At 50.2% G+C, this 25,174-nt stretch overlaps 1 protein-coding gene across 1 annotated transcript; it reads left to right on the forward strand.

Annotated features, from left to right (window-relative positions):
- Positions 1-9,756: 9,756 nt before the first annotated feature.
- On the forward strand, positions 9,757-10,693 carry LOC134433932 (olfactory receptor 14C36-like). The gene has a single exon (XM_063182619.1). It carries the CDS (start codon positions 9,757-9,759, stop codon positions 10,687-10,689), a length of 933 nt encoding a protein of 310 aa, XP_063038689.1. The 3' UTR covers positions 10,690-10,693.
- Positions 10,694-25,174: the final 14,481 nt, after the last annotated feature.

Genomic DNA, 25,174 nt, shown 5'->3' on the forward strand with positions numbered 1-25,174 from the left:
GAGTTCTTTCATTGTCTGGGGTTTCAGGGTTTGGCATACGGCTTCCCTGCCTTAATGTCTGCAGCTCAGCACTCACTTCTTACCCCAGGTAGATTACCTTCTTAGATTACCTTCTGTTTCACTACCTGTGCCTTCCTCTTTGAGACTCTGCGTCCTTGGAGTCCTAGGAAATTCAAAAGGCTTACCGTCCAGGCTTCTCTTGCTTCCCTCGTCTGAGTGGCTACTAGAAGATCATCCACGTACTGCAACAGCCTCCTTTCCTCTTGTGGAGCTTCCCGGGACTCTGGGTCTTTGCAAGCTGTTCTCCAATCGGAGTGGGGAATTTTGAAGCCTTCAGGCACATGGACTACGTGAGCTTGACTTTGAATGCAAAAATTTTCTGGCTGGCTTTGTGGATAGGGAGGCAAAAGAAGGCATCTCTCAGGCCTAAAACAGGGAACCAGGTTAGCTCAGGTGTTAGACAAGTGTCATGGTTTAGGCCTGGCAAAGCCAGAGCCCCCATGAGTATACCTTCTCCCTGGTGTCTGCTGTGAGATGTGACCAGGAATAAGCAAAGCTGGCTCCAGCTTAAACATAAAGAAAAGTTTATTAACTAAACTACACAAAAATTACTAAACTACACACAAAAGAAAAAGAAAACACAAGGAAAATGAAAACCTCACAAAAACACTCTCCTCCTCCTTCCCCCTAAATTCCCGATACAATACATCATCCAAAATCACCAGTTCTGGGTCCAGCACCACCCTTTAGAATGCTCAACTTCCAGTTCCTCAAGAGGAGAGGGAGTCCTTCCATGTGTCGTGGTGGCCTTTTCCGTCCTTGTTCCGGTGCTCTCACCACTGAACAGGGATCAGGACTGCTTCCAGGGTTGTCTTTTTAAGGATGCTTTGTCCAGTTCCAGAAAAGCACAGTATCTCACCTTCCCGCCTTTGGGACATCTGTCTCCCCATATTTTTTATACCCTCTGGGGCCGAGGGGTACCCACACTGAATCTTCTTTGGCACTGGGACATTTCTCCCCCTGGACTCAGTCTCTGTATCACACGGAAACATGGCTCTGTCCATGACTACACAAAAGAGTCCAGCATAAAATGCCACTCCATCTTCTCCATCTTTCCAACATCTCTCACTCTCTCTCTCTCTGGTCCAGACCTTCATCACTCGTCTACGAAGGGTTAATGTTCTGTAAGGTTTTCATTGTCCAAAAAAGGTTAAAAACTCCTCCAGGTGGCTGGACTCCTGGCTGCACTCCCCCATCTCCTCAGCCGGGCTGCCTGCTGCCAGCACATGTTTACTGAATTTCAAGGTAACGGCACACAAACACAGGTCGCACTCTCTCTCTCTGTCTCCAAGGGTGGGGGGGGGGGGGGGGGGGGGGGATGGCTGCCCGATGTCTCTTGGGGCTCCTCCACCCTTCCATCCTCAAGGACCTCCTCACCCCCCATCTCTGTCCAGGCCCAGGCCTACCACATGGCTGCCCCTCCCCCGCCCAGCAGCAGCGGCTGGATGGGAGAAGGGAGATCCGACCTCCGTCCCTCCAAGTCCCAAGAGAGCCTCCCACGGCCGAAGCTCTGCTTTTAACCCCTGTGTGTTCTCAGAGGTGTGTCCAAAACCCACTGGCTACACCAGGTGCCAATATCAAAATCCAAGCACCCATTGGTTTGACCACAGCATCCCAGAATTCCCACTTCTTCCTGGTCAAACCACCACAACAAGTTAGTAATGTATATGGATTTGCTACCACAGGGTACAAATTCTGTGTTATCTTATTAGTCCTTAATCCAGTACTATCAATTATTGGGCTGATTCCTTCCTTATCTTCCTTTTGAGGGTGCTACTCAGCTCTCACTGGTTGTGTTCTTTCCTTAAGCTTGATTACTATGGGGGGGCATCTTTCATTCTCCCTGCTACAGCAGAGGCCCATACCCTTGAAAACACTTATTTACTTATTTTATTATCTCCTTACTAATGTCTTTAATTTCAGTGTCTGTTAATGTTAAGCCTAACCTCTTTATATCATTTGCCTCCAGAGTAACCTTTCTCATTTGAGAATGTTTAGCAAATTGAGCAAATTGTACAAAAGCTTTCAGGTACACATAGTACATATGTTACTTTAAAGGTTTGCAAAAGTATGCCTTCTCAGACTGGCCAGTTGTTCAGTTGTTCCCCACACTACAACATAAACATTCTCCACAGGTACTAAGGCTTTATTTAAAACTGAATATATTGCCCTTGTATCAACTAAAATTCTTCCCTTTTGGGGAGGTCATCTTTACCCTTCCTCCCTTACCTTGGAAGGAGCCTTTAACAAATCATATGTACTCATTTTGCAAACTGTGATTGCTTTGCATTTCAGCATGATAATCTTTGCTTGATTTCATACATTGCTATCTTATGCTGCATGCTAAACAACATGTTTGATTTGCTTTCTCTTTGCCTTGTTTTCCTTTTCAAGGGCCAAGACCAGAGGGCGGTCTGATCTCAGAGTCTCTTTGCCATTCTGGGTGATTTCTTAAAACAAAAAAACATTTCAGCATACAAAAACTCTATCCCATTTATTTTCCTATTATAAAACAGCACTAACAGCAATGAAGTATTATAAATCTTTTTATTTTCTGAGCTGCTCTTACTGGCAACCTCCTCCCAGTGAGCCCCTCCTAAAAGGGGCTAATTTAGGAACCTCTTTGCTCTGGTCAGTTCTCATTATTTATTTCTCCTTGCCCTATCTCGCTTCCATTCAAACCTTTTTACAGACCTTCACAGCAGTTTCTCAGTTCTCCTCCTATACACACAGCTCCAGGTGGCAGGTATCAGATGTGATTCCCACACACAAGCTCTAAGACCTTAGGTTCTGAATCTGCTTGACCAGAAACCTCTAATTTACTCTCGGGGCATGTGCCCTGAAACTTATTAGAACAGCAAAACAGCAATACCAGTGTTTCTCATAAACACCGCACTGCAATAATACCTGCACATCCAGCTTTTTCCCACAGGTCATTCCCGTGTTCCTGGGGAGACAGGGCAGCCAGAGCTGTCCCTGTGCCCAGGGGACAGCCACTGTCACCTCACAAAGCATGCTAGCCTCTTGATGCACCAAAGGCTCCCCGAAATTGCCCACAAAGGCAGGCTATTCTGTTTGTTACAGAGAACTTTAAATCCCTACAGCAGATTGTTTCCAGTCCAAACTTACTGCAGTACCAGCTGAAGTCTCATAAATCTCATAAGTCTCACTAACTAATTCATCTCATTCATCGCTTCTATATAAACTCTGTTTTACAAAATATCAGTCTTTTCTAGTTCTCTTCTTGCACAATCTAATTAAGCCCTGTGTCTACTTACACTTGTTTTACTGCCTTGCAAAAAGTCTGTGCTAGTCACAGCCGAAACTCTGATATGACCACAGACACATGCACCCCCCCCCACCCTTTATCTCAAAATCACTAGAGCCAAGGCTTGAATTGCTGTGAGGGAGAGAATTCTTGGAATTCCTTTAACTCGCTTTATCGTAGTTAAGCATAAATCACCGTACTATGGTTCTCCTGTGTAAAATGCTCCTCTTGTTGCAACAAAATCTTAAAATCTCCACAAACACCACTATACAATCTAAGAATCAAATTACCACAATGCAGCGGAAGAAATTCACCACACAAAATCACTGGGAAAGGGCATATCTCTCAAAGTGCTCACTTTTCTCATCACAACACAGCGTACCATAATTCAGCATTTACTCACATCAGTTTTTCCTGGACACAATCAAAATAACAGCACACAGTCTAGAGATCAAGTCCAAACATCCAAGGCAAAGGAACCCTCTGAGCTCATACTCATGGTTAAAATGTACCAAATCTACACAAATCACTACATTTAAACACGATAAATATCATCACTGATGTTCCCCCACTCGCTTCTCCGCGGGGCACTTCTCTCCCTGCCCCCACAGCCTGCTGCAGCCAGTGTCTCAGGCCTCACTCGGCTGCTTCAAACACGGGTGGTACTCACCCCCCCGGCAGTGTAGGGCACTGTAGATTTACTCTCTTTTATATACCATACACTTATACACTTGCACGATTAGAAACACAGTGCACTGGCCACACAATACATTGACCATACAGTGACACAGTGTCCAGGCATCACACACACACAAACAAAACACACACGGGCTCAGCAGTTGTGCTCTATCAGAACAATGAACTCCCCAATACACACATACACGGGTTCACCCGGCTCACCCCCAGAGCCACTAGCGGTTCCGATGAACCCCATCTCTAATACAGCTGCTCCATCAGCTATACCCAGATGTCTCTGGGTGGTTTACTCCCTTGCTCTCCTTTCCCTGCCCCGGGGGCCCCTCAGTACATACCGTATCTTCCTCCGCAGGCCAGCAGGTCGTTGTCTGTCTCCACAGGTGGCAAGCGAGACGAGCGGAGCCCCACAAGGAAAAAAAATCCTAGGGCATGCCTTGGAGGTCCGTCTATCTCCCCTACCCCTGCAGGGACAGAGAACTCCTGGCTGGCTCGCCATAATGTTTTGCGGAGAAAAGAAGAAACCTCACAACTTTATAAAAGTTGTAAAGCCCAGTATGCCTTTATTACGACGTGCACCGGATGCAAGCCTCCCCAAAAGGCATGCATACCCCTGAAGACTTCAGGTCTCCTTTTATCCCCCTTCCAAATGCATATACATAGAGTTTCACAATAAGTTCATACATATTCATTCTGCGTGACATTTATCGCCAGTTCTCCTTTATCAAAGGAATTCTTAGGTCGGGGGCAAATTGACCTTGTGGTCATTTCTGTTTTTCTTTCTCTGTCGTCTTGCTGTCTCCTGCATCTGACTTTTCCTTCAGCTTTGGCCTCACAGACTTTTCACCTCTCTTAGACACTTCACCTAATTCAGAATGGATCTCTACTCTGTCTCAGGGTTCAGGAGGCAAGATGGAGGGAACTGGGTGTATCCGGCCTTTCTCTTTCTTCTTCTAGGCCTCCATTTTCTGCTGTGATGTTGTTACAGATTGGTTTAGAGCAGAAGCTCACTGTCTAACATAGGTGATAGGTTTTGGAAAGTAATTGTAAACATTGTACACGTAGTTTTTAGTATAAAGACACAACACCATCCCGGGGGCAGGCAGAATGCCTTGGACAGTCTTGCTGAGCTGACCTCAGCAGGGCAGGAGAAAATTTTTTATAGATAATATAAAATAAACGACCTTAAGATGGAGAAATGAAGAGCCCTTCTTGAAGACTCCTTCTTCAAGCACTGGGCTGGGAAAAGAATCCTTTGAACTTTTCTCAGGGTCACTCTAACCAGCTAGAGATCCCAACAGGTGTGGGTGCAGGGGCCTTGTCAAGAGCTGCCAGCCACTGCTCGGAGCTTGCCTGGAAGAGGAGCTTGAAAGAGGCGCCCAAAATGGATGCCCAAAAGAGGAGGGGAGTTCCCATTACAATACAATAAATCATCTTCTGTGCCGCATATTCTAATTTTCACTAACTAATCTAGTACAAGATACAAATCTTACAGCATTTACATACAGCCTGTAAGAAACTTTACATTGCCATACTGTGTTACATTTTAAACCCTAAAAACTACTCTTTGGACTCCTTCTTTCAAGCTAGTAGGGTCTGCTCTGACCCTTGGCCTGTCTGCAAGCAGAGGGTCTTGTTTCATCAAAAGAAGATTACCTTCAGCCAGTCATACCATGGTTTTCCAGTTGTTCAGTAACTAAGGCTTGGTATCTCAAAGCTTGCTTTCATTTCAATCTCACTTATAGTTTCCATATTCTCAAAATCTTTTGCCAGGCAATCATATTTATAAGGCTTTCCTGTTTCATCCTCCCCAGCATCTGCTTCTTTTCATTTTCACCCCCCTTGCCCTGAAGTTGGGGAATCAGAAAGGTTTGTCACAGCCTACCTCATTGGGTCTTTTGGCACCCAAACAGGGACCCTGACATTGAATCATGTCAGCTGGGGTTACCTGATGGATAGGTCAGTGCTCCCTGGGATTTTGGATTGTGCCGGGCGGGCAGATTCATCATTGCTTTGAGGGACCTCGGCCAGGATCCACAAGGGACAACGACAGTTTCACCTGCGTAGGATTGCAGATGGGTTTGGGGAAACGCAGGACAATTATTGCCCATTTTGCCACTCTGTTTTTACAATACACATCCACATCCCATAACTGATTTGGGGTGTTCCAGTGGCTGTTCCACCTAAGGCGGAGAAAGAGAAAAATGGCAGCCAGATGACCAAAGTAGAAAGGTGTGTAGATCGATGCTTTAAGTTAATTCTCACTGATCATGACTAAATATCTTCAAAGAACAAATTAAATTCAATCGTGAAGTGGATCATTAAAAATTTTCCAGATGCCCCTGAACCTGACTGTCCTCCCTCCATCTTGGCTCCTCCACTTCCTGCTACCACAACCTTCTCTTCCGCCCTAAATGAACCTCCAGACTCCACCCCCATGAATGTGGGTCATGCCCCCACTTTCAATCATTCCACCTTCACCTTGGGCCGTGCTTCTAGAAGGCCACACCAGAAGTCCACCATCCTAGATCAAGGCCCTTCCTTCCCAACACCTGACAAAATGGCAGTGCCCTTTGCATCACACTCCGGCAACAATATAACCCCATGCTCAAGGTACTAAGCCCAACTGTCACACTATATCTAATCCAAATGTTTCTCCTCTAAGTTATTCTTCCTCCCCTGAAAGACAGTTTGGATTCCTCAGAGCCAGCTTGCTCCTCAACCCTGGAAGATCCCTGGGAAAGTAAGAAGACTGGCATATAGTCTCGAAATTCCCCCATGTGTTATGAAAGATAGAGGCAGAATCCCAGGTATTAGCCATTGGTTTATGGGGAAATCAAGGATCTGTGTAGGACAGCTAAAGACCATAGGAAGAACTTATCGTCTTTTAATGGCCTAATGAGGACCATGTTTACAGCACATGTCTTAACCCCCTATGATTTAAAATGTATTATGACCATGTTGCTGTCACCTACAGAATACATCCTGTGGGAAGGAGCATGGAAGTGTTTACTAAATAAATTAATAGCAGACTATGCTAATAATGAGGCAAGGGTGGAATTGACAACCATCTAGGTGGAGAAGGACAACAGAGCCTACCAGATGATCAAGCAGTAGGTATCGCCAGAGAAGTATTGGATGATATCAAAGAGATGGCTTTGAAAGCTTTAATCCAGTTATCGGAGTGTAGCACCCCCAATGTGGACTACCTTGGGTGGCTACAGCTAAAGCTTTAGGACAATTAGACCATGTTGGGTGCCTGTTAAGTAAGCAAACCAATGCTACCTCCCTCACACTGAGTGGCCTGCTCTCAGACATAGAGACCATCAGACATGCCACCTTGCAGAACAGCCATAGAGTTTTTACTCTGGGCACATGGGCATGGCTGTGTAGACTCTGAGAGCTGTGTTGTAAGAACTTTTCCAGCCAAAGCGAGTCAATCCACAAGAGCATTCAAGTACTGAAGGAAGGGTTCAAGAAGCTTCAAGTGGAAAACAAAGACTAGGTCAATAAGCTCTTCCAATCCAAGGGACTAAAGGGTTGGATGATGTTGAGCTAAAACAGGACTATTCGTTCTCTTAGTGATTGTTGTATTGTTAATTGTCCCATGTTTTTTATGCTTTTGGAAATCTTACAAAATTCTTTCAGTTCCATCTTTGTTGTAAAGCAGAACAGAGAAAGATACCCAACACAGGCTCATCATGGACTCCATGGAGGAGAGAATTGGAGGCCAGGATGGCACAAAAACCTCTCAGAGACTCAGTGTGGGAAGGAAAATCCTAAAAAGTACCTTAAAGTATTCTTAAATCCATAAAGTATCTTAAAAACCTTGAGTATCTCAAAACAATAATGAGCCCCACTGAGTGTCAGTACAATGCTCTCAAGGGACTCATTAAAGCAGATAATTGGGGCCATAATTGCAGAAACCTCTCACAGAGTCTGGATCAAAAGGGAAACACCAAATACCTTAAAATAACTGAAGTACCTTGAAGCATTTATGAACCCCGCTGAGTGGTGTTACTGACAAAGCCTCTCCAGGGACTAATTACAGCAGATAATTGGAGGCCATGATTGCACAAACCTCTCAGAGACTCCAATGCAAAAGCCAAACCCAAAGTCCGTTGAAAAACCTGCAGTCCATGGGATCATTAAGAAGCCCCCAGGGCCATTTCTGAGCAAGGCTCCCCAGGGACTCCTTCCAGCAGATCCTTGAGGCCACTGGGATGTGGGCTAGGGGGGATGCTGAGGTCAGGACAAGGGGCTGACAGTGCCTAGCCTGGCTGGGACTGTGCCAGGAGGCCCCAGTGCCTCAGGACAAGGTGTCTCCTCACAGCCCTTGGTGGCACAGAACCTGCTGTGCCCCAGGGCACCAAGACTTGACTTCTCTTTGTCCTCACTTTCATCAGTGCCTCCAGTTCTCTGGTCTGCCTGGGGCCTGGGAACACTTTCTCAGTCGTGTCCCTCAGTGGAACCCATTAAAAGTCCAAGAAACTTTGGAGTTGGATTCTGACTTGGAGTTCTGGAGAGGTTTCTTCAGCTCCCTCTCAGGGACTGATATTCAGGGCCTGAGCACAAAGCCCCAGAGGCTCATTAGAGTTCTTGTGCTGTGTCTGTGCTGCTGAGCTGAGCCTGGCACAGAGGTAGCTCCTAGTAACCAAGAAGAGCTTCAAAAGCACATTTCTCTTGATGAGCAGCTCTTCTGCCAGCCCAGCAGGGCTGGGGCTCTGCCTGCAGCCACCCTGGGCACAGCACAGAGGCACAGAGAGCTTCAATCAGTCAGGGCTGGGAAGGTGCTGAGAAGTGCCTGGGGCAGAATCACTGCCAGCCCTTGGCACAGGAACCTCTGGCTGCAGGACAATGCAGCTGCAGTTCCTGGAGCCATCTCCTAAAGCTGCAACATCCCAATGCCTACAGGACCTGTGAGTACATTCTCTGATTGTCTCTTGTGCAGAGCAGCCAGGGGTGCCCAGGGCTGTCCTGCAGAGCCGGGTCCTGCAGCCCAGGGTGCTGGGCTGGGGCTGGGACTCTGCTGCCTGCCAGGGACAGCACTCAGCCAGCCCTGGCAGCTGCTCCCAGCACTGGGGGACAAGATCTGAGTGGGAGGAGACAGCTGGTAAGGCTTGGAAGTGTTCTCCTTGTCTGGGGAGAATTCTGCATTGTTCAGGACTACTTCCAGTATGGCATTTAACTGCAGAACATTTTAAAGTAGATTATACAGGGAGCACACTGAGTCAGGGACTGCATGCAAGGGGAAATCCTGCTTTATTAATCTACTGCTCCGGGTTGTCTGAGTGGGAAATTGCACATCAATATTTATCTCTAAGTTCAGGGTGAGAAATTTTTTTTTCTGAAATCATTCGAAATCAGGAAGTTAGAGACATTAGCACAGGACAACTCAGAGGCAGCATCAATGATGCTTTTCAAGCCCCGTCAGAGTTGCTCTGATGGTTCTGCAGAGCCACAGCTGCCCCTGGGCAGTGCCTGAGATGGGAGGGGTCTGCAGGGCAGAGCTAAGCCCCCAGGGCTGGGCTGGGCTCTGGCAGCACTGGCAGGGCCCAACCCTGGGCACAGAGAAGCAGCTGCGGGCAGGGACATCTCCAGGCAGCAGAGCCCCGGGCAGGCAGTGGGGGGAAAGTAAAGTGCCCCCAGGCTGTGCTGGGATATTTCAAGTCCTCTCCAAACCCAGCTAATCCATTATTACATTTTTTACAGATCCCCATGTCAAGGCACAGCAAATGTCCAACAGCAGCTGCATCAGCCACTTCCTCCTGCTGGCATTGGCAGACACGCGGCAGCTGCAGCTCCTGCACTTCTGCCTCTTGCTGGGCATCTCCCTGGCTGCCCTCCTGGGCAACGTCCTCATCATCAGCGCCATAGCCTGCGGCCACCACCTGCACATGCCCATGTTCTTCTTCCTGCTCAACCTGGCCCTCGCTGACCTGGGCTCCATCTGCACCACTGTCCCCAAAGCCATGCAAAATTCCCTCTGGGACACCAGGAACATCTCCTACACAGGATGTGCTGCACAGCTCTTTTTCTTTGTGTTCTTCATTGGAACAGAGTTTTCTCTCCTGACTGTCATGTGCTACGACCGCTACGTGTCCATCTGCAAACCCCTGCACTATGGGGCCCTCCTGGGCAGCAGAGCTTGTGCCCACATGGCAGCAGCTGCCTGGGCCAGTGGCTTTCTCAATGCTCTCATGCACACAGCCAGTACATTTTCCCTGCCCCTGTGCCATGGTAATGCCCTAGGCCAGTTCTTCTGTGAAATCCCCCAGATCCTCAAGCTCTCCTGCTCCAATTTCTACCTCAGAGAACTTGGATTTCTAGTGTTTTCCATCTCCTTAGGACTGGGATGTTCTGTGTTCATTGTATTTTCCTATGTGCAGATCTTCAAGGCTGTGCTGAGGATCCCCTCTGAGCAGGGACGGCACAAAGCCTTTTCCACCTGCCTCCCTCACCTGGCCGTGGTCTCCCTGTTCCTCAGCACTATCATATTTTCCTATCTGAAGCCCCCGTCCATGTCCTCCCCATCCCTCGATCTGGTACTTTCAGTTCTGTACTCGGTGGTGCCTCCAGCCCTGAACCCCCTCATCTACAGCCTGAGGAACCAGGAGCTCAAGGCTGCAGTGTGGAGATTGATGACTGCATGCTTTCAGGGACAGTAAATTGCTGGACAATTTTTGCAAATAACTTGTAATAAAAGTAATCTTTCATACTTCTTCTTGGTTTGGTTGTGGGGATTTTTTTCCCTTGTTTTAGTTTTACATATTTTAAAAAAATAAATGTCATTGCTTGTGCCATTTCTCATTTTGTTTCTCTCCATCTTCCCTGTGGCCACAGACTGTGTCAATGAGGGGCTGCACTCTCAGTGGCTTTAAAGGAACTAAATGATCTCCCAGCAGAGTTTTCTGCAGAGATCCCCCTTTTGTTGCCTTCTCTGGAGCTGCAGCAGCAATGTCTGTGTGCAGAGCTGGGGGCAGATCAGTGCTGGCCAATCGGCTGTGCCCAGCAGCAGCAGCACTTGGTGTTGCCAGTGCTGCTGCCGTGGCCCTGCCCCGCTGCCCTGGTGGCCCTGGTGTTGCTGTAGGGCCTGAGTGCTCTCGGCGCTAGGCACAGCCCTGGGGGTAGCAGTGCCAGGGCTGCAGCAGGGACAGGCCATGGGCACTGCTGGGGCAGCGTAGACGCCTCAGTCAAGGGCCTGGGGGCTCCAGGCTCCTTGCCCAGCCTCTCTCAAGAACACGGCCATGCCAATGCTCAGCACAGAAAAGCCCCGTGAGCAGCCCCAGGCTGGCCGTTGGCAGGCTGGGGGCAAACAGCATGGCTGGGGCTCTGCAAGGGCCCTGGGGCAGACGGGAAGGAGCAGCAGAGCAGGGGCTGATCCATCCCCAGGGCGCTGGACAGCCCAGGGCAGCGTCCCAGAGCGTCCTCATGGAGCTGCCAACAACATCCCCCCTCTGCAGCCCTGGCCTCTCCCCCAGCTCACACAGGTGCCCCATCCTTGCAGGAACAGACATGGAAGCACTGGCTCAGCAGCCCCTGTTTGCATTACACACAGCAGGGGGAGAACCCCCATGCTGTTGTTGTGGGGACATGAACCTGAGGGAGCACAAATGCCATCAGCCCCTGGGGCCAGCAAGGGCTGGGGGATGCCAGGGAAACCACTCAGCTTTGTCCTGGCCTCTGCAGACAGCCAGAATTTTGTTCCCATCAGCTGCAAGTTTCCTGTGCCACTGCAGACGCTGTTGCTCAGAGCCAGGGCTGCCTGGCAGCCACCCCCAAAATGCCTTCAGGATTTATTTCCCTGTCTTCACCTTTACTTTCTTTCCTCTTTCCTGATACAGATTTCTTCCTATTGCCGAACCCTGCTCCCTCCCCTGCAAACTGACTATCTCTGTTTGCCCTTTCCTCTCTGGCCCCACTCCCCGTTGCAGTTCCTGACTTGGCACCATGGGAGCGTCCCTGGGCAGCAGGATCATCCTACAAGTGCTGCAGGAATTGTCTGCAGGCTCCTGCAGTGCCTGGTGCTGCTCCCTTGCCAGAGGCACCCCAGGCCAGGGGGGCACATCTGGGCTGCTGTGTCTGGCTCTGGGGCTCCCTGTTCTGGGCAGTGAGGAGGAGCTGCAGAGGCTCTGCAGGACTGACAGGATGGGCTTTGGAGCTGGCAGGAGAAGCTGAGGGACCTGGGCTGCTGGAGCTTCTGAAGAGGAGGCCCAGGGCTCATCCTGCAACTACTCCAAGGGTGGATTCAGAGAAACCCAGAATCAGCAAGGTTGGAAAAGGCTTTGGAGATCAAGTCCAACGTGTGCCCTGATACTGCCTTCTCTCTCCTGAGCCTCCTCCTCTCCAGGATAAACAACCCCAGCTCCCTCAGCTGCTCCTCACAGGACTTGTGCTCTAGACCCCTCCCCAGCCTTGTTGCCCTTCTCTGGACACGTTCCAGCCCCTCCATGGCCTTCCTAAATTGGGGGCCCCAGAACTGCAAACAGCACTTGAGGTGCTGCCCAAGCAGTGCTGAGCACAGGGGAAGAATCCCTGCCCTGCTCCTGCTGGCCACACCATTCCTGACCCAGACCAGGAGCTATTGGCCTCCTTGGCCACCTGGGTACACTGCTGTCTCATGTCCAGCCTGCTGTCCATCAGTGCCCCCAGGTCCCTTTCTGCCTGGCTGCTGTGCAGCCCCTCTGTCCCAGCATGTAGAGCTGCAGGGATTGTTGTGGCTAACATGCAGGACCCGGCACTTGGACTTGTTCAACCTCACCTTGTTGGATTTGGGCCTTGGATCCAGCCTGTCCAGGGCCCTGTGCAGAGCCCTCCTACCCTCCAGCAGATCCACACTCACACTCAGCTTGGTGTCATCTGCGAATTTGCTGATGCTGGACTCAGTCCCTTCATGCAGATCATCAGTGCAGACATTGAAATCCACGCTGGCTGGATCTGACCCCTCGGCCATCCTGTGGGCGCCCTGTTGATGGCACTCAAGGTGATCTGTTCCATAACCTTGCTGGGCACCCAGGTCAGGCTGAAAGGCCTGGAGTTCCCCAGCTCCTCCTTCCAGCCCTGCTTAGGGATGGGCTCACATTGGCACCTACAGTCCTCTGGGACCTCCCTGCTGAGCCAGCACTGATGGTAAATGATGGAGAGCAGCTTGGGGATCTCATCCACCAGCTCCGTCATCCCCCTGGGATGGATCCCATCTGATCCCAGAGACACCTGTGAGAATTGAGAGGTTCATCAGGTCACCAACTGTGTCCTCCTGGATTACAGGGGCTGTTCTGTTCCCTGTGCCCATTTAGCAGCTCAGGAGAACACTTGTCCTGAGGACAGCCTGTCCTAATATTGAAAATTAAGAGAAACAAGATGTTAAGTAGCTCTGCCTTCTCCTTATCTTTAGTTACTATATTCCCCACTGCATCCAATAAAGAGTAGAGGTTCTCCTCATCCCATGTTTTGCTATTAATTTAATTGTGGAAACATTGTCTATTTTTTTTTCACAGAAGTGGTCAGGTTAAACTCTAATTGAACTTTCACCTCTTAACTTTTTTTCTGCATGACTTTACAACATCCTTAAACATTTCCTAAGCTGCTTGACCTTCTGTCCAAAGTTAATGAACCTCTTGTTACCCTTGAGTTCCCTACAAAATCTCCACGGCCAGCCAGGCCAGTCATTTTCCTCACTAGCTCATCTTTTGCCACACTGGGACAGGCTGGCAATTGTAATCTCCTTACTATTACTTTCTTGAAATGTGTCCATCCTTCCTGGACCCCTTTGTTTTTAAGGGATGTTTTCCTTAAAAACAAATCAGTGCCTGATTCATTACTCCCCAAATCTACATCCTAAATAAGCCAAAGTCTGCCCTTCCTAATTCCAGTGTAGAAGTTTGGTTGCTGCCCCTCCTTCTTTCACAGAACATTGAAAACTTGATTATTTCATGGTCACTGTGCCCCAGGCAGCGTCCGAGCCCCACATCTGCCACCAGCCCTTCTCTGTTTGTGAACAGCAGCAGACAGAGCTTTCCTTGGCAGTGGGAGTGTTACCAAAAATTCAGTAAAAGAGAGAACTCCTTAGCACCAATGCAGCATTAAAAAGCATCATTATTTATTCAGGGGGATGCACGGGGGATAGCTCCTCCCAAAGCCCTGCAGGCTGAGTACAGGAAAGTTTCTGTTTATATTCTGTATTTTGCATACATATTCATTAATTGTCCCAGACTAAATATACATCTGATAATCATTTTCCCCAAATCATTAATGTATTTCCCCTCCTCTTTTCTCCTGGGGGTGTCTCTGGTGGTGCCTGGTAGTCGTGGACCCCGATGTTCCAGTGGACCTGGCTGAGCTGGCAGGACACTGAGGCTGCTGAACTCCCAGTTCCCCTTCTCACACAATGGGCATTGTGTGGTTTCCACAGGCCTGGGGTTGTGGAGAAAAAGTTCCAGGTGTCAGCTCAGCTGGTGGAGACAATTGATCATCTGGCAACATGAGGTCACAGAGTGGGCTGTGACATAACAGAGCAGACTGTGACATCCCAGAGGGGCTGTGTGACATTAGAGAATGGTCTGTGACATCACAGAGAAGGTTGCGACATCACAGGGCAGAGGTCTGACATCACAGTGCATACAATGACATCACAGACTCTGGTATGACATCAGAGAGTGGTCTGTGACATCACAGAGAAGGCTGTGACATCACAGAGCAGGCTGTAACATCACAGAGGGGCTGTGTGACATCCCAGCAGGCTGTGTCAGGTCACTGGGTTGGTCACTCTGCCCCAGCTCCCCCTCACAGTTTCTCCCAACAACTCCAATGCTGTTCATGCCCAGCAGGGTCCCTGTCCCCCGGGATCCTCCCGGCCCACCTGGAGCCACAGCCTCCACCAAAGGATGTTCCACAGGATCCACCCCAGATCCTGACAGGGGATTATGGGCCAGGGCTGTGTGACCAGGACAGCAAGGACAGGGATTATCCAGGTCACTGGGGCCTGGTTTGGGTTCCCCAGGGCAGGAAAGATGTCTGGCAGCTGGAGCAGGGTCAGGGAAGGGCCTCCAAGGTGGAGCTGGAGCCCTTGGGCTGTGAGCAGAGGCTGAGGGAGCTGGGCTTGTCCAGCCTGGAGCAGGGGAGGCTGAGGGGCTCCCCATCCCAGCCTGGCAGTGCCAGCGAGAAGGGGAGGGAGAACACAGAGCCAGGCTCTTCACTGGGGGCTGGGGGGAGACAAAAGCCGATTGGTGGAAGGGGAAAGAGGGGAGATCAGCCAGGACAGGAGGAGATGAAATGAGTCAGGCTGGTTTCAGCTTTTCCTCAACACCAAGAGCAGCCTGACCTCCCTTCACCATTCACCACTGACAGCTTTGCAAATCAGGAATTGTTGGAGCCGTTTTCCCCACACTCCAGAAGGAGCATCCTCATACAAGAACTTAATTGTGTTTATACTTATCACAAAACATCATTTGTCTGAAATTCATTTTAGTATGGAAATCACTTGTGGATGTTGAACATCAGATGCTGCTGGGACATTATACATAGCTCAGGGTAGAGCATGATTGTTATTAAATTGTTTCCTGTTTAACTGTGGTCTGTTGGCCATGAAGAGAAACTTTCTGTGTGTCTGAGTCTAACCAGTTCCTGACCCTCAAAGGACACAAACTTGATGAGTTGTGATTCCCACTCCGATGGTGGCACCTGCACCTCCCTCCATATTCAGAGCAGAGCTAGCTTGTCCCAGAAAGTCCCTGGCAATGCAGGGATGAAGGAAACAGGACAGGCTGTGGGGATCGGGGCAGGGCACAGCCAGGGATTTGGAGCCTGGTTGTGAGCCAAGGGCAGGGCTTGTCCGCTGGCCTTGGTGAACCTCATCCCATTGTCCTGGGCCCATGGATGGCTCCAGCCTGTCCAGATCCCTCTGCAGAGCTTCCTGCCCTCCAGCACAGCCACACTCCCACCCAGCTTGGGCTCACCTGGGAACTGACTGAGGGTGCCCTCGATGGCCTCATCCAGATCAGCAATAAAGAGATTTCACTGACCTGGCCCCAATTCTGAGCCCTGGGGACACCCCTGGATGTGACTCCATTCCTCAGCTGCTCTGAGTGCCAGGAGTTGGGTGAGGGAAATTGCGGGGTGGGGGTAGGAACAAAGTGTGATTGATTGTCAGCCATGAAGGGTCTTGATTTTCATATCTATTCAGACTGCATTTGAAGGGGTTAGGGGTCAATATCAACTGGACATTGCTGATACCAACCTATAAACAAGAAAAGAAAACTGGACAAAACCAGTTCCTCTGTTTAGTTTTCAATATATCATATTCACTTTAAATACACCTCTAAAATCTGACTAATTAACCACAGAACAATTGAAAACTTCAAATTTTCCCACGGGGTTTTCTTGTTTATATGTTTTAAAAAAATGTTTAATAGCCTTTTTCACTGAATTCCTGAACTGAGGAGCTCCAGACAGAATAGGCCTCTGGAGGAGTAAAATTAATCAGCAACCTCCAAGTGGCTGAGGATCCACCCCCATCAGAGCAGCAATGAACAGAAATGGGCACAGCTTTGTGGCTGCCCCAGCTCTGGGATGGGCCCTGGGCCTGGAGCAGGAGCAGCTCTTGAGGGCCCCAAGGCCACGCCTCTTGTGCTGCCCTGGGCAGATGAGATGGCAGCAGGGGCTGCAGAGCTCTCAGCACCTCAGCCCAAGGGGAGCAGGGCAGCCCAAGGGGAGCCTCCTTTGGCCTTGGCCAAGCACCTTCTCCCATGGCTGGGGCTGAGTCCTGTGGCAGCTGCAGCTGCTGCTGTGCCCTTGCAAGGGGCTGAGGCCGTGGGGCAGTGCCCAGAGCAGCCTGGCCTGAGCAGAGCTGTGGGGCCAGAGCCGGCTGGGCTGGGGAGAGGCCCTTGGTGCTGCCCAGAGCTCAGGGCAGCTGGCAGAGCTTGCAGGGAGCTGGGCTGGGCTCAGAGAGCCTGGCCCAGAAGCCATCAGTGTCCATCTCAGCCTGCTGGGCATGCAGGGGCAGGACTCAGGCCAGGCCTTGTGGGGCAGGGCCAGTGCCTGTGCAAGGCATTGCAAACAGGCAAGCGGCCCAGAGAGGAGGCTGCTCTGTGCCCTTGGTGGCATGGACAGAGCAGGGAGGGGGTCCAGGACATTTGTCAGCACCAGCCTCTCTGCAATGCATTGGCAGCCCTGGCTGCTGAGCCCAGCTTTGGCCTGGGCTGAGTTTGGCTGTGGCCCAGCTCCATCCTCCTGTGGGGCTCAGGGCCTGTTCCTGGCCATGGCCAGCCCTGGCTGCCTCTCTGCTGGCCCAGAGGCCGGCAGATGCCGGGGCAGGGCTGTCTGTGCAGCCCCACAGGTGCCAGGGGCTCTTCAGGAGCTGGCAGAGGCTGCCCAGCAGGGAGGCCATGGGCACAGAGCCCCAAGGCTGCCGTGGGCACCACGGCACAGGGGCCGTTCCCAGCTGCAATGCTCCTGGCCTGGGCGGGGCCTGCACAAGGGCTGGGCCACCATGGCTGGGCCTGCACAAGGGCTGGGCCACCATGGCTGGGCCAACACAGGGCCATAAAGGGGCCATGCAGCCATTGCTGGGGCTGACAGCAAGGCCAGGCACACACAAGAAATTGCTGAGCATGGCCTGCGCTGGCCAGGCCTGACTGTGCCAAAGGCAGAGCTCAGCTGCCCTTGGGGCTACAGGAACAGTCCAGAGCCCAAAGAGCCTCAATGGCTGTGCTGAAGATGAAAGCTACAGGAGGGAAATGCCGGGCTGCTGAGGGATGGGGAGGGCATTGAATTCCAGCACAAACCTCAGCTCTCTGATGATCCCGGCACCAGGCTGGGCCCTGTTTCAGACTGGAGCAGAGCAGATGTTAATGGGACAGAAGCCCTGCGGGGCTGTCAAGGACCTGCAGCTTGCAAGGTGCTCTGCTTTCCCTCAGGTGCTCTCTGAGAGATCCAATCCCAGCTGGGCACGTCAGGGCACAAGTGTCACTGCCTGTTCATGGGCACATAACTGATGACAGCCTGGATAGGGGCACAGCTTTTATTACCTGTTAGTTTCATAATATTCAAGCAAATCTTTATTATCTGGGTCATTTGAGTACTGTTAAGAAATGGCACAGTTTTCCCACCAGGAACAGGAATTTCTTGGAGGTGTACAGATGGCAGGAGGAAAAATACTGATCTTGCCTTCTACTGGTGTGACCAATATTTTGTTTATTACTTCCTCTCCATTTTCCTTCAGGTGTTTTCAGCTCTTCTGTTGAAATGGCCATCTCTAAGGACATCTCTTCGTTTACAGCAGGTGGATCTAAGTACTTCTACTGCTCTCTGATTTCCTCCACTAGATGCTCTCTGGCCATTCAAGTGCCTCTCAACTGACTGCCTTCATGCTTTGAGCTGGAAGAAATTGCCCAATATTTCTGAAGTTCAAATAAATATATAATAAATATAATTTAAATTGTGTTTTTATCTATCACAGAATTACCTCATGTATTTGTCTAAAACTGTCCCTGTGCAGAAATCCCTTGGGGATGGTGGACATGTCAGATGCCGCTGGGACATCCCAGAGATCTGAGGGAAGAGCTGTGATGGTTGTTAAACCGTTCAAATATTCAACTTGTGTTTGTTGGCAAGAAACCTTTCTGTGCCTCTGAGTGTCACCAGGCCCTGAGCCCAAAGGACAAAAACCTGATGAGTTGTGGTTCCCACTGCAGGGGCTGCACTTGGACCTTGGCTCTGCACAGGAGAGCTCTTCGTCCCCTTTCTCTCTTTTCCTCCCTCTGGGCATGGAGGGAGCTCCTGACTTCAGTGTGTGACTCGTGTGTGCAAAGAGCAAATCTGGGCAGAATTGGGGCAGGGAGGGTTTGGGGGGACCTTGGGATCTGTGCTGGGCACAGAAGGTGTTTTCCATTGCTCTGAGACTGTCTGCTGTGGAAAGTGGATTTCATATCCAGCAGAGGAATGACTTTTGCATTTGATGGAGCTGTGACATGCCTTGGCTTTGTTGGCTGACAATAAATGAACAACCCTCTGTGTCTCGGGCAGCTCCTTCTCCAAGGAAAGCAGGTGGGATTTGGAGCCAAGGAGCTGAAAGCTGCAGGTGCAGCCTGGGCTGGAGAGAGCTCAAATTTGCACAAGGCTGCTCTGAGTGCCAGGGCTTGGATGGGGGAAATGATGGGGTGGGTGTAGGGACAGAGTCTGATTGATTGTCAGCCAGGAAGGGTCTTGATTTTCATATTTATTCAAACTGAATGAGGAGCTACTTGGATTCAGTGTCAATAGGAGACTGCACATATTGATTTATGAACAGGACAAAGACCCAACAGGACGTAAAAATGTTTTCTCACTGTCTTTTTAAATAAAAGGCATTTACTTAGAACACACTACTGAAATCTATCAAATTAAGCACAAATATTTGAACACTTTCATCAAATCAACACTTAAATCAAACTCCAGAGGCTTAGGTTCTTAAGTTGTTCTGAATGTTAATGAGCTCAGGACACTGAATTCCTGCACTGAAGAGCTGAAGGCTGAACAAGCCTCTGGAGCAGGAAAATTCAGCAGCAGCCTCCAAGTTGCTGAGGATGTCAGCAGCCCCCACTGAGGCCATCCCTGCCCAGAGACCGTGGGGGAATGGGCAGACAAGGAGAGCGTCCCTGGGGCTGGGACAGCACAACTCAGAGGCACCAGCGGCTCCAGCTGGGAAATGGAGTGTGGAATGTGGCTGGGAAAGCCCTGCCTGGGCTGGGCCAAGCAGGACACACAAGCCCTGACTCCCATCCACTAAAAAACACCTCTCTCAATGAGATATTTAAAAGAAATTGCAATTGTTTATGTACTCTGAGATGGACTCTCTAGAGAAATACCAACAAGAGATTCTCAGGAGCTCAAAACAACAAATCAGCCTTTACTGGCAACTTTAGAAAATCAGACAAGCTTTGCCAAATGATTTATTATGACACTATAGTGGTTTGACACTATAGTGGTTTTTGGTTTGTTAATTTAAGATTTTTCTAATCTGGAGATTTCTTAATTAATGTATTGATGAGTGTGGTGGGTTATAGTTTCAGTTAATTATTTATGGATTTACTTTTATTACTTTTTAAAACTCTTCTATGTCAAACTATGGCAGATATTTGATCAACAAAAAACACTTCTCAAAAACATTGACTTGGCCCATTCAACTTCACACTCTAAGCCTGGTTAACTTAATGTTAATCAAAATTTGCAGGAGCACAGAAACAGAAGAAGAAGACATAGAAAGAGAAAGACCAAAAAGATACAGAGAAGCACACAGACAGCTATCACCTCCTGGATTCCAGATGTGTTCAGATGGAAATTCCAAGAGGAGGTAGGATGAAGATGTGTGCTTGCCTTGTGGTCAGCCTTCAGTACCCCTTGGGCTTCCTGGGCCCTTCCCCCAGATGGGATTTGGGCTTATTTGGTCCCTCAGGAGCTGGGCTGGGGGCTGCAGAGGTGGCTGTGGAGCATTGCCTGTGCTGTGCCAGGGACTGGCAGACACTGCTGGGCTGGGATAGAGGCTCTGGGGGGATTGGGATTCCAGGGCAGGGCAAGGCTGGACCTGCCCCTTCCTCCCCCACACACTAAAAATTTCAAGCCAAAAATCTTCTCCAGTCTGCCACAGTAAGACAATGTTGGACGTGAAATCCCAAATCTGGCCATGGGCACCTGGCCGAGAAGGACGGCTCTTTTTCATAAAAAGGAAAGCACAGAATCTTGCCAAGTGTTTTGGGAACAGATGAGAGTGACCCTCATGAATCCACTGCCAGCCAGACTTGTCCGGGCAATATTCCTATGGGAACAATCCCTGGATACAAGGAAATTTGGAAGTGAAACTCCAATTCTGGCCATACGTGCATGGAGCAGAATGTCAGATCTTTTCCATAGGAAGGAAAGCACGGAGCACCACTGTTTCAATAGTGGATGAGACCTTCAACATGCCAAGGTCAGCCTGACATCTTGGGAGGTCAAACCAGCCAGACCTGTACTGTACAGTTTTCACAATGGTCCCACTGATTCCATGAGGCCTTGCAGTGTCACAATGGTCTCCATGGTTCCCCAGGCCCCACAATGTCACAGGACTCCTCTGTTCCATGAGCCCTGCAATGTCACAATGGACCTTTAGACCCTGGAGGTTTGCAGTGTCACAATGGTCTCATTTCGGCTCCACAGTCTCACAATGGTCCATTGATGACAGGAGGCCCTGCAATGTCACAATGGACCTTTGGCTTCATGCAGCCATGCAGTGTCACAAAGGCCTCTTGGTTTCACCAGGCCCCATAGTATGAAAATAGTCCTCTTGGTTCTGTGGTGACCCCCAGGGTCACAATGGTCTCACTGGTCCCATGAGGCCTCACAGTGTCACAATGCTTTGCTTATTCCATCGATCCTCATAGTGTCACAATGATCTCCATGTTTCCATGAGTCCCCTCAGTGTAACAATGGTCTTCTTGGCTCCATGGTGCCCCACAGTGTCGCAATGGCCCCTTGGTTCCATGAGGCTGTGAAGTGTCACAATGGCCTCTCCATCATTACATAAGGACTTGCAATGTCACAATGGACCTTTGGCTCCATGGGGTCTTGCTGTATCACAACGATCCCTAAATTCCATGGAGCCACACAGAGTCAGCACAATCCCATTGGTTCCATGAGGCCCAGCAATGTCACAGTGCTCTCCATGATTCCATGAGACCCCACAGTGTCACAGTGGTCCCTTGATCTCACAGGGCCCCACAGTGTCACAATGGTCCCTTGGTGTCAAAGGGCTCCACAGGGTCACAATGGTCCCTTGGTCTCACAGGGCCCCACATCATCACATTGATCCCTTGGTGTTGCAGGGCTCCACAGTGTCACAATGGTCCCTTGGTGTCAAAGGGCTCCATAGGGTCACAATGGTCCCTTGGTCTCACAGGGCCCCACATCGTCACAATGGTCCCTTGGTGTCGCAGGGCTCCACAGTGTCACAATTGTCCCTTGGTCTCACAGGGCCCCACAGTGTTACAATGGTCCCTTGGTTCCATGAGGCCTGTGCTGCTGCCTTTCCCCTTCCCCTTTCTCAGGTCGCCCTGCCAGCTGTGAAATGCTCCTTGGGGCTCGGTCTTGGCCAACAGCCCCTGGGCTCAGCTCCTCTGCAGCTCATCACAAACACTGTCAGCTCCAGGCACTGGTGCTGCCCAACCAGCTCCTGGTTCCTTTAGCAGCAGCCCTGGGAACTGTTTTTGTTCCCCCAGTGGCACAACATCCCTGTTCTCACACTGCCAAAGAAAGCTGTTGATGCCAATTGTGGCCAGGATGAACCATTGCTGGGACTGCAGCCCCTCTCTTGGGGCCCTGCAAACAGCGCTCCAAAAGGAGCCCTTGGAGCTCTCCTGGGCCAGTGACTCCCTCTGAGTGGGGCCTCTCCCAGCCGGGAACTCTCCCGTTTGCTGCACTCGGGGATCCTGAACAACCACAGAGCCTGGGCCGATCCTCCCACTCCTCTAGGCTCAATCCTTTGCCCTTTGCTGGGGAGATGCCAAAGGATCCACAAGTGAGCATTTCCTGCCCTCAGGGGAATTTCTCACAGGTCCTTTGCACTGACTTTTTGTGTCTGTGTGCACACAGGAGTGCCTGTGCTGGGGAAATGCGGCAGAAATGCTGCTCTCTGAGGGGTTGGAGTGCCTGGGATAGCTGAGTCAGTCAGGCCTGTAAGTAAGATTACATCATGACAAATAAATTAAGTTAAATAGTATTAAGAGGGTTTTCTTTTGCAAAGTTTACTATGTTATAAGCTAAGTTGAATATTGTTTAATGTTATTCCATTATTAAATCCTTAAGTCATTGGTTTTAAGTGAGGTTAAATACTGTTAAGCTCTGTTCTTTTCCTAAATTGTGAAGTTGAATGTATCAGTTAAGATATCAGTGAAGTCCTATTAAGTTTGACCTCTGTCAAGCTTTTATTTCTTTATTCATTTTATCCTTGCCCTCACTGCCCTTGTGTCTCACACACACTGGGACAGTTCTCAGCTCATTTCTGGTTTGATTGCCTGGATTTGGTTTGGTTTTGTTGTTGCTTTGTTTCTTTGGTGTGCTTGAAGTGTCCAGTCAGGAGCAGAGTGACTCTTGCCAAGGAACTCTGTGCTGCTGTCCCTTAATATAAAATCTGGTTTTTGCTGCTCCCTTGCTGGGGATTTTTTCCGGTGCTCTCAAGGCCTCGTTTGTAACAGGATGAAGGAGCCCTGGCCCAGGCTGTGGCCCTGGGGGACACAGGGACACTGCTGGGGGGTCCCTGTCCTTCTGTCCCACCCCCAGGACCCCGGCCCCCTGTCCCTGTGTCAGGCTCTGGGGTTGATCTCGTGGAACATCCTCTGGGGGAGGCTGTGGGGCCAGGGGCAGGGGGATCCAGGGGGACAGGGGACCCTGCTGTGCACGAGCAGGTTCTGACTGCTCTGGGGGAAGCTGTGAGGGGGGCCAGGGCAGAGTGACCTCCCCAGTGACCTCACACAGCCCCTGTGATGTCACAGTGCCCCTGTGATGCCACACAGCTCTTATGCAATGTCACACAGCCACCAGTGATGTCACAGCCCACTCTGGCTTGTCACACAGCCCCTGTTATCTCACACAGCTAACTATGAGATGTCACCCTATGATGTGCCACATCTGCTTTGTGATGTCATAGAAGTCCCTGTGATGTCAAAACCTGCTCTATGATGTTACACAGCCACCCAGTGATGTCACAACCCACTCTCTGATTTAACAGAGCCACTCTCGATAATGGCAGAGTCTGCTCTACTGCCTCAAACTGCAGCGGTGTGTATGTGGCCACTAAGGCGAAGTCCGGCTAGCTGAGGTGGCCGACACCCCAACTGCATAAAGTGCCAACCCCCTTTGGCATCCTGGCCTCAGGCTGGGCTGGATTGCGGACTGGACTCACTGCTTAAGGACGAGAAGGAAGGAGCTGGACATTTGCTGGGGGGGGGGGCTAAACTTGGTTTATTGGAAAGCCCGCGATGCCCCAGCGAATGACCAAGAACAAAGGGTGCTTAGGGGTTATAAAGGGAAGGAGTGGACCCGGGAGGGGTTTACAGAAGACCAATAGGGGGAGAAGAGGGGATGAACTTAATAAAAATGACATAGTGGAGAGCCCAATAGGTACCAGGTATGGGAGGGGGCCCCGGGACCACAGCCAACCACAACCCCCAAAGAGGAGAAGCTTCTGGAATACTAGGTGGAGTGGGGGGTGATTGACTTGGCCCAGGGAGGAGAAAAAGCATACATATAAGGGAAAAAGGGGAGGAGGAATTATATAACCTAGAAGATTGACAATAGAACTGGCAGGGCTGTGGCGGGAAAACTGAGGAGGGCAGAACCATTTTACACAAAATGGGGGGGAGCAGATACATAAAATGGGGGAGGAATTAAATGAACTTAATGAACACACTACAACATCTCCCCATTTTTTACCAAATAAAGATAAAAGAACGGGAAAGTCCATGTAAAACTGAAAAGTCCAAGTGAAATAACTTAAAAGGCTGTGACTCGCGGCTGGTCTTCACAAGTGCCTTTGTGTTCTGAACATAGTCCATCGGCCCATGAGTAGCTGGATGTTGGACCGGTAGCCCCCATCTCCTCTGCAGCTTGCCTCTGAAGAGAGGTTGAAGGAGAGGGGTCGCTCCTTTCCCTGAGCTCGTTGCAAGGAACAGTGGCACGCGGCGCTGTCAGTTTTTTCCGGACTAGTTTGCGAATCAGGGGGGTGAAAATCAAGAGTTGGGGAAATGTACTAAAAGACAAAAAGGGAACAGTTAGACACAAAATACTTAAACAGATGGTTCTGCCCCAAATATCCAACTTAAATTTGAAATCAACGGTGAGGGAGCTGGAATAGAGGATTGGGACTCGAAGGATGACAAAAAGTCAAGGGGTGGAGGGGAGGAAGGAGGAGAGGGTTCCTCGGACACCGTCAGGAGTACTGGAGAAAAAGATGGAGCTTGGTGAGAGGGCTTCCTCCGACGCCGCCAACATGCCTGCTGGACCTGTGGTATCGCCTCCTTTTGTGTCCTCTGTTTCGGGACGAAGGGCCTGACCCATTTTGATGGTATCCACCTGGGGCCTGAGGGAGTGGACACGCAAGCATATCCCCTCCCCCAGGTCACCAGGTCAAAGGGGCCCTCCGTCCGC

This window comes from Melospiza melodia, unplaced genomic scaffold (genome assembly GCF_035770615.1).
Source record: "Melospiza melodia melodia isolate bMelMel2 unplaced genomic scaffold, bMelMel2.pri scaffold_28, whole genome shotgun sequence".
Taxonomy (NCBI): Eukaryota; Metazoa; Chordata; class Aves; order Passeriformes; family Passerellidae; genus Melospiza; species Melospiza melodia.